Below are 10,297 nucleotides of genomic sequence, written 5' to 3' on the forward strand. Positions count from 1 at the left end.
AATTAACATATCCTCAAGTCAACACAAAGCATACAACAAGAATTTGTCATTTTTCAGAGAAATAAGACAAACCCTGTGCCTTGATAATGTGTTGAGGATTAAATTTCATTGATTATGAGGATGGTACTTGTGAAGGTCAGCTCAGCGTATTGAGAAATTCTGCTTGTTCAATTTGGGGTCCATTATTGTCAATATTCATTTAGTAAATCCACTGATCCCTGATCCGAATCCTTCTCAAGAAATACACTATGTCTGCTCTGTAGTTCCTCTACACCAAACCGTAAAAGTGACACAGATTTGCAATTGAAATACACAGCCTGGATGATCTAGTGGTCCATAGCAGAAAAGATTGATTTTCCTACTACTGATCTGGCTTAACAAAGGAAGCCCTCTCTGCCATCTTTCTTGCTAATGCAATTCAATTGAGGAGCCATTGCCTCAAAGCTTAAAGACAAAACTCTGTCAAAGTTCAAATGACTCATTTTCTTTTATGCCCTAAAAAAATGAATAGCTCCCTGCTGGCTTAATTTCTTGTCTTTCCAAATGCTTTCATTTGTAATTGCAGAAGACAAAAGTGAACCTGCATTAGCCTAATTCAATTTCTACAATTGAGCCAACTGAAACACTAAAATAAAGGCTCTAGCAATAAAACAATAGGCTAATGGTTTATCACGTTATAATTCATATACTTAAAGTGAAATGTTACAATGTCTCCGTGGCAGCGGGGGCAAGGGCAAGCGTCCGAGAGAGAGAAAGCGGTAAGGGTGCTTGCACCTGAGCTAGATTATGTTTAACACCTGTTTCTAATTCCAGTGAGCATGGGGAGAATGGCATATAAGCAGCCACGCCACCAGCAGAAGGGTGAGAGAGAGTCTGGCACAAGGAAGGCCACGGTGCTACTGAAGCTGTTACATTTATCCTGTTATGTTTGTTAAGCTAATGAGTTGAAGTTACTACGTGCCTGTGAAGCTGATGTGTTGAAGTTGCTACGTGCCTGTGAAGCTGATGAGTTTGTGAAGTTGTAAAGCACTGAGGTGGCTGATTAAAAGCCTTACTTGAGCCTGGAAAACCCGCTTCCCTGTGTTCTCCTTTCACTCTAACTCCCTTACAGTCTCAAACCAAAACTCTGCAGAATAACTATTGCAATCTGTAACAAATACTGCCTTCTCTGATATGTGCTCAAGTTTTTATTTCAGTGTTTTGCTGATATCACTATGGCTTCTGGGCAAGTTTTACTTTACAGAAGCTCTCCAAAAGAGCAATATCTAGCCAATGACACATTGTAGAGCTAAGCATAACTAGAAAATGTACTATCTATTCACAATAAACATTTTGTGATATCTCTATGACTTTTAAGATTTTATTAATTTCCATGACATTTCTAGATCTTGAAAAAAACTAATTTAGAATTTCCCTGTAGCTGAGATGTTCACAATGACTTCTATGGTCTTAAAGGAATAGTTCACCAAAACATTCTCTGATCATTTACTCACCCCCATGAGTGTGCAAAGGAGAGCTGGGCAGAAGTGGAAGCGTTGTGGTGAATAAGGACTGAATGTTTTCTTTGTTTCTCACCCAAAGACATCATATCGCTTCAGAAGACATGGATAAAACCACTCAAATCGTATGGGTTACTTTTATGCTGCCTTTGTGTCCTTTTCGGAGCTTGAAAATGTTGAACCCCATTGACTTATGGACAAAAACAACTCATACATCCTTCAAAACATGTTCATTTGAGTTTTGCAGAAGAAAGAATACCATACGAGTTTGAGATGGAATGAGGGTAAGTAAATGAGGAGAAAATGATCATTTTTGTGTGAACTTTTCCTTTAAAGATTTGCACAAAATGAAATGATATTGCAAACAGCTTCTCTGTTGCAAGTCAGGTTTCTTAAACACTGTTTGGCAAATCACCAAGCTTGAATTACACTGGCAAACAGGCAGTAAACTGCTGTCTGATGAAACAGTGAGATTTCATGCGACATGATTTATGAACAAAGCAGCTTACTTTAACATAGTAATAAAAACAAATTATAAATTTTGGATGCCTTTTCAGCTGCAGGGCTCTAATAGAACATTTGCTATGTTTGAAAAATTTTAATCTCATAGTGTCCTCATTTTTTTCTTACACAGCAATGACTAATGATCCCTTGTCTTCTATCACCCTCCTCCACCTCAACAATGAACCAATGAATAGGGGAATGGAGGGACACACATATTTCCAGAACAGACATCAAGGGGCTGGTGGAAGCCATGAAACATGATTGGCTAGTCCACTTCCGCTGGGATCCTTTGAAGCGGCACTGATTGGCTTTGTGCCTTTGTGGGAAGAGGACAGAAACTGCAAGTGTGTTCAAAGCTGTCAGGCCCTCAATCCAGTACACAGAAAACTTTGGTACGAATGAATGAATGATGGAGGCAAATCATCTCTATTTCTGACATTTACCACAACAGCCTGAAGCCATGCCCTAATGAATAATGGAAATCACTTGACATGAGCCCCATGCCTGCTCTCCATTTCTCTCCCTTCCTCTCTCTCTATCTCTCTCATCCCTTCTCTAAATTAAATGTGTCTTTTCTTGAATTGCTGATTTTCATTTCCTTTTTCCTTCCAACTGGTTCCCCCAAATCTTTCCTGTTTCCTGAATAATATGGAACATAAGGATGGGGAGCTGTTGCCAGGACAAAGCCTGATTTCATGCTGCCTTCATGTGCATTTACAATTATTGTAAATAAATACGAGTTTCCAACTAGGACGTTGCACATGAACCCCCCTTCATGTTTCCGAATTGGAAGAAAACATTAACATTCAACATGGAGGTGTAGATTACAGCTACATGTATTTGACCAAAATTCCATATTACTGTGTCAAAGTAAGAGTTCCCCAAGTAATATGCATGAATGAACCATGTTTCTGACATCAAAGCACTCGAACATGACGTCATGTTATTACGACTTCAGAAAAAGGAAGTAGGATCATTCCGATAGCACATGAAGGCAGCATTAATGTATACAAACATATATCTCCAGAAACTTTCACTTTCTGACACCCCCAACCCCCAAACTGAGTTAAACCTGTTTTCCTGCCCCACAGTAACACACAGGATGGGTCCTTAGTCTGATTGAAAGGAATATGACAGAAACCACTCAGAGATCCTAGATGTTGTATATCCTGAAGCTGCACGATACTGAAAAGGAAAGGAGGTTACTGTGATTGACTACCATTTAGAGAATTGGTGGAACTGTAAAAGCAGGGTTGGCTAAAAGCTCAGGTGCCCTTGTGTGCAACAATATCTGTCTAGCTCTGGCAATCTTAACTGAAAAACTCAAACATATATATCTGGACTCTATTAACAAAGAAAATGAAATGTACTAACTGTACTTTAACAGACACTTTCGGTTCAAGATCGTTTAGAACAGGCCTCAAGTTCAAGCTGGGTTTAAGTGCCTTGCCTAATGGCACAATGGTGATAGAGCAGGATTATGCTCTTTGAGCATCTCATGGGTCCTTCCTAATTGGCACTACATTTGGAAACTGTTAACAATCCAGATCCTTAACCATTAAGTTGCCACCATGTGGGAAAGATGGGGCTTTAAAATGAAATGCAGTTTAAATTTATACATATTCTGCTATAGGCTTAGGAGCTTATAAGGCAACACAGATGGGGCTCAAACTGACAATCCTCATCTCCAAAATCCAATCCCTTATCCAAGAAGCTACTGGGCCTACATCCCCAACACAGTGGTGGCCGGTGCTTTCAAAATTGGGAAATCTAAGCCTATTCTTTTCGGTGCTCAATTAATAAAATTTCTTAATGAAAATGATTAACTAAACTCAAAACGGTTTTTGCAACAAAATAAAGGGTAAAGCTATTTCCGCTTTGAGTTTGCGGCTATTACTTTAATATACAATTGTCTCGAATAACACTTCTTTCCTCTTCGGTATGGTCTGTTTTCCAACTGTTCCCAGTATAATATATACATATAAATTATTTATCTACTGGTCACAACTACAGTAATCCGGCTACTCGGCCGCAGTCTCTTTTAAGTTTATATGCAGAAATGCAGCGCTGGGGTGGTTTCTTCACCAGCTCCCGTCTCATTAACAGGAATATTCATAAAACCATTTCCCTCCTCACATTACGTATCAAGAGAATAATAATACATTTTAAAAAAAGCTATATACAGTATATTCCCAGCACTGATGCGAAAATGCAAATAAAATTCAATATGTCTCACTGAACCTTGCATTAAACTCCCAACAATGTTAAAAGATGTATAAATAATCCAATATAGTAATGAAACTAACTCATCCTGTCCTGTTTCAAATGTATTTTCATAACAAATTATATAAATATACACAAATGTACATTATCCCTGCCATCCCAGTAACAGAGCAGCGGAGACAAATAAGGAACTGTGCAAAAATGCATTTGATACTGATTATAACAATAGTGGCGTAAGCTATACGTCAACTGATATTTCAGCGCAGGTTTACAGACTTTAAGATGATGATGCACAGTCATAAGAGCCATTAGAGTTTAACAGAGTATAAGAATTTTAGCTACATACAAAAATGATAAGAAATAGTTTCATGAAGAAAAATAAGTCTTGTCTTACAAAGGGGATATTTCTATGAACATTTCACTCATGATGCCATTCTTTTATTTATAGGGATAATAAAAAATAAAAATAAAATCTTATTTTGAAATTTAAAGGGGTCATAACATACATAACAAAAATAATAAGTGTGAATCAAAAAATAATAAGCACAGATAAATAAATAATAAGAGCAAAAATAAATAAAAAGCGCAGATCAAAATAATAAGCACTGATCAAAAAATAACAAGCATGAATCAAAAATATATAAACACATTTAAAATATGCTGCAAAAAACAACAAAAATATTTAAGCAAAGTCATCAGAATTGCAAACAAAATAATGTTTTCCTTGGTTATATTACTGTTTTTGGTGCTGTCTGACAATTTTGCTCATAATTAAAAAATGTTGTACGCTTACACTGTATTTTTCTTTGCTTTTGTTTCCAAGTTCTGCACTTGATTTTCCAAAACTTGTGAGTAGAATTTCATGTAAATCAGGGGGCGTTTTGCGTCCCCATTGGTCCACTAGTTCTTGATCGACAGCTCCTCCTCTAGCCAATCATTCGAAGAGGGGAGGTGACGTCACTCCAATGCAATTCCGATTATCTTCCAAACAATTCCAAATACTGATTATCAGTAAAGAACAAAGATTTTTATGCCACAATCTCATTTCCATTTTCAGACAAAAGTTCAAAAGATTAATTAAGACATAGTTCAGATTCAGTTATAAAAGGCAGAATGAGATCTAGGCTGACTGTACAAGAGTATGTGAAGCATCTCCCCACAGGCTGGTATGTACATCTCAGTTTGAGGCATGCAAATGTAAACATCAATGATATACAGCAGGACCAGTTGGCAAACAGACAACTGTGTGCTTGTGACATCCTTGCGTCTAATGTCCCTCTCTTTCACTGGTAGGGCCCTTTCACCTAAAGAAGGGGGGTAAGAATGTGGACCTAAATATGACAACCAACTCCCATCCCATTTCTCGTTTCCCCCCTTTGAAATCCAATCACCCTCCCCCATGAACTAGAATCATACTCATAACAACCCTTTTATAACAGTGCCCTCCCAAGACCCAGCCCCAGGGAGGGACATACAAAAACACACACAAATACTCCATCTAGTTCCACTAAATACAGTTCTTCATCAAAACCAAACTGGACATTTATTTAAAAAATCTAATCAACATTCACATCCCCTGTAGAGTTATAGAGTTTAAAAGAGTCTCGGTGTATTTATCCTTTCCTGTTCCCATTTGGCAGGATATATTAATCAATCATGTAAATCCCCCCCCCCCCCCCCCTTTATATAGAGTGTGATGAAGAAGAGAGCTAGATAGTTTGTTGAATCTATATTTCATTGATACAGGTGGGGAAATAGGGTCCCTTCTCTATTCCACTACTGGTGGGATTTTAGAGAGGGAACAAAGAAGGTCCAGCGGACATTCTGGTGATGAGACACATGCAGTATGACAAGTGAGCTGGCATGCCCACAGGCTGCCCACAACCCACAAACAAAGGCACGTAGGAGCAGAAGCATACACCAGACAGTGGTAGATTTTTAAATCTTGGCTCTTGGACAATAACTAGAGCTGCTAGAGATAAATAATTGAATAAATAATCGAGATTACAATTACAGCTACCACAATAAACTAATTGTGAAAAGTGTCAATTATTGCCGTCCATTTACTGTAGGTCTACTTATCTATTGTATTTAACGTATTTGTTTTTGCAGCAGTTGATCATTTTAACCAATCAGAGACACGTCCAATGCTCACTTCTGTGTATAATTTATTAAAAATTGACACTGGTTTTTTTATGCTTCTAAGAGGGATGATGTGAAATTGACCATTTGGCAACTCGTTTGAGTTACTCATGTTTAAAATAGCAATAAACAAATTCAGGAACACAGTTCTCAGCTTGTTTTAGACGTGTAGCTGACAAAGAAAACAGCATGCAATTGGTCCAGCCAAAATACTCTGTCATTTAATGTAAATTCTATTAACCATTCTAGTGCGCTAGTACTTTCCCTTTGCCAAGTTTCAATATAGCAACACTAAAGGAAACATTGGTGAGAGCAAACAGCATGTCTGCATTGCATCCGCGTGGAAATGAGGTCCAATCACACGGTGAGCTTGAGCAAGTCCAGGAACAGCGCCGCAGCATCTGAATCAACCTACACCTTAAAGGTAAGGCCAGGATCCCTGTCTTTCAGTCAGAGCTCATTTACAACAGAAATGTGCTAAATAGAGCACCAGACACCTAAATTAGGCGCTTAGAGGCAAACATCATCGACCCCTTGTGCCAATGCCACAGGCCCACAGTCTACTCAATATCCTTCAACAGACATGCATGTTGGCACGATAGCTGCTGACCCATATTTTGCAATCTCCATTTTTCCAGCATGGGTGCAAATGGCACCAGTGTCCATGAGCGTGCAGGAGTTAAATTATGAATTAGAAGATAATATTGTGTAAGCATGTCAAAAGCAGAGCAGAGAATCAATGCATTCGGGTTGAGTGTGCTGTGAGAGGCAGAGCTGTAAAATGAGGAAACATCTTTAGAAACACTCATCACTACAGAAAACAACTTTCTGATTTTAACACGCAGCTTGAACGCTTCTGCATAAATTTTCAAGAGAGAAATTCATGTAATCACTCCACCTGCATTTTTTGCCACTGACAGAACCACGCGTACACCTACAAAACTTGAGAACAAGTCCCCAAACCCACATAACACAGATAGTCAGGGCGACTGTCCGTTCTTTTCGCAGCTAGGTTAAAAATACTAAACCCGACAGAAGATCAATAAGGTGTTTTTCACACGAGCGCAGCAGCCCTTTTGCTCTCATAGACCCAATTATATGACAGAAATCTGCAATCCGTTAGACAGATGCAACAAATCTCATGGTAAAGCGTGTGGCCGCATCTGCTTATTCAGCAGCAGTTCAGCCTGTTTCCTTGTGTGTGTGTGTACAAGTTTGGGTGGTTTATAAGGACATTTGTTTAGGTTACAAACTGGTAATTACAAGGGTATTATGTTATAAATGTGGTTTATGAGGACATTTCTAGTGTCCCAATAATTCAAAGCACTTAAAAAAACATACTAAACGATGTTTTATTGAAAATGTAAAAATGCAGAACGTTTTTTGTGAGGGTTAGGTTTAGGGGTAGGGTTAGGGTTAGGGGATAAAATCTATAGTTCATACAGCATAAAAATCATTATGTCTATGGAGAGTCCTCATAATGATAGCCGCACCAACATGTGTGTGTGTGTGTGTGTGTGTGTGTGTGTGTGTGTCCAGGTATTTCCTACGTTCCCAAATGTCCCCACAAGGATAGTAAAACCTGAAATTTTTGACATTGTGGGAACAATCAGTTGGTCCCCATGAGGAAAACAGCTTATAAATCATACTAAATTATGTTTTTTGAAAATGTAAAAATGCAGAAAGTTTTTTGTGAGGGTTAGGTTTAGGGGTAGGGTTAGGGTTAGGGGATAGAAATTATCATTAGATCTGTATAAAATCCATAAAATGCATGGAAGTCTATGGTGAGTCCCCACAATGATATAAAAACAAGTGTGTGTGTGTGTGTGTGTGTGTGTGTGTGTGTGTGTGTGTGTGTGGGCAGGTTTAAGTGGTTTACGAGGACATTTTTTTAGGTTACAAACTGGTAATTACAAGGGTATTATGCTATAAATGTGGTTTATGAGGACATTTCTAGTGTCCCCATAATTCAAATCACTTAAAAAAACATACTAAATGATGTTTTATTGAAAATGTAAAAATGCAGAAAGTTTTTATGTGAGGGTTAGGTTTAGGGTTAGGGTTAGGGTTAGGGGATAGAATCTATAGTTCATACAGCATAAAAATCATAATGTCTATGGAGAGTCCTCATAATGATAGCTGCACCAACATTTGTGTGTGTGTGTGTGTGTGTCCAGGTATTTCCTACGTTCCCAAATGTCCCCACAAGGATAGTAAAACCTGAAATTTTTGACATTGTGGGGACAATCAGTTGGTCCCCATGAGGAAAACAGCTTATAAATCATACTAAATTATGTTTTTTGAAAATGTTAAAATGCAGAAAGTTTTTTGTGAGGGTTAGGTTTAGGGGTAGGGTTAGGGTTAGGGGATAGAATATAAAGTTTGTACAGTATAAAAATCATTATGTCTATGGAGAGTCCTCATAAAACATGAAAACTGAACATGTGTGTGTGTGCATGCTTATACTACACTGTGAGGACCAAATGTCCCCACAAGGATAGTAAAACCTGAGATCACCTACCTTGTGGGGCCCAGCCAGTGGTCCCCACAATGGAAATGGCTTATTAAACATACTAAACGATGTTTTTTATTTTTTTATTTTTTTTAATGTAAAAATGCAAAAAGTTTTCTGTGAGAGTTAGGTTTAGGGGATAGAAATTATCGTTAGATCTGTATAAAATCCATAAAATGCATGGAAGTCTATGGTGAGTCCCCACAATGATATAAAAACAAGTGTGTGTGTGTGTGTGTGTGTGTGTGGGCAGGTTTAAGTGGTTTACGAGGACATTTTTGTAGGTTACAAACTGGTAATTACAAGGGTATTATGCTATAAATGTGGTTTATGAGGACATTTCTAGTGTCCCCATAATTCAAATCACTTAAAAAACATACTAGATGTTTTATTGAAAATGTAAAAATGCAGAAAGTTTTTTGTGAGGGTTAGGTTTAGAGGTAGGGTTTGGGGTAGGGGATAGAATCTATAGTTCGTACAGTATAAAAATCATTATGTCTATGGAGAGTCCTCATAATTATAGCTGCACCAACATGTGTGTGTGTGTGTGTGTGTGTGTGTGTGTGTGTGTGTGTGTGTGTGTGTGTGTGTGTGTGTGTGTGTGTGAAAACCCCCTCCATTTCCTTTCTTCATGCACTACATTCCCGTGTAGATACAAGATAGCCCGCGTCATTCATCATTTGAGTGAATCGGTTAGTTCCGACGGTTTAACGGGAACCGGTTTAAAAGACGATCATTTAACATCTTTTAATTTATTGCTGATAGTTATACCGCGCTGTTCGCCATGTTATTGATTCAAATTGTAATGATGTTTTGTAGTTTTATTATTAGCATAGGCTTATAATAAAAGACAAAATTCATTAGCTTATATGATTTGGCCAGAAGTAGGCAACTTCTTTCGATCATTGTTTGGATGTCCAGGAATTTTACATGACCAATGTTGCAACCCTAAGCAAGGGAATGACACACAGAAATAATTCTCCAGCTGTCATTTACGCCTAAACTAAATATTGTATGATGGATATTTGCTCAAAGGTGATGATGTTATACGTCAGGGTTTGAGACCTTCACCATTTGTATGCAAGTGACGTTCACCAAGAATATACGGTTGCCACATGTGCGGTTAAGTGTAAAGCATCGTTTCAAACCTCTCACCTTCATATCATTGACAATCGCCTGGAATAATCCACCAAGCGCTCCGCACTCTTTCTCCACCGACTCTACATTGACATTATCCATCTTCACCGAACACAGAGAAAAACAATCCTTTTATGAAATTACGTCCTCAATATCACGTCTAGACCTGCCTTGAGACCCCGAAAGCAGGAAAATGTTGGTGGGTGAGAGATAGATTTAGGCAGATATCATGTAAATCGTGTCCTCAGCTGTCGGTTTGCTGCCCAGAGGATTGAGGCAG

At 38.3% G+C, this 10,297-nt stretch overlaps 1 protein-coding gene across 2 annotated transcripts in view; it reads right to left on the reverse strand.

The window, feature by feature from the left end:
• The window catches only part of LOC127443397 (protein MTSS 2-like), an 89,440-nt gene that overhangs the window by 78,912 nt on the left and 231 nt on the right, over positions 1–10,297 (reverse strand). For both annotated transcript variants that reach the window (XM_051701970.1, XM_051701960.1), the window contains exon 1: positions 10,036–10,297. This exon is cut by the window's right edge and continues 231 nt beyond it. In XM_051701970.1, coding sequence (XP_051557930.1) covers positions 10,036–10,119 — 84 coding nt within the window. In that variant the 5' untranslated portion in view covers positions 10,120–10,297. The remainder of the gene's footprint in view (positions 1–10,035) is intronic.

The sequence above is a fragment of the Myxocyprinus asiaticus genome, chromosome 1, assembly GCF_019703515.2.
Source record: "Myxocyprinus asiaticus isolate MX2 ecotype Aquarium Trade chromosome 1, UBuf_Myxa_2, whole genome shotgun sequence".
Classification (NCBI taxonomy): Eukaryota; Metazoa; Chordata; class Actinopteri; order Cypriniformes; family Catostomidae; genus Myxocyprinus; species Myxocyprinus asiaticus.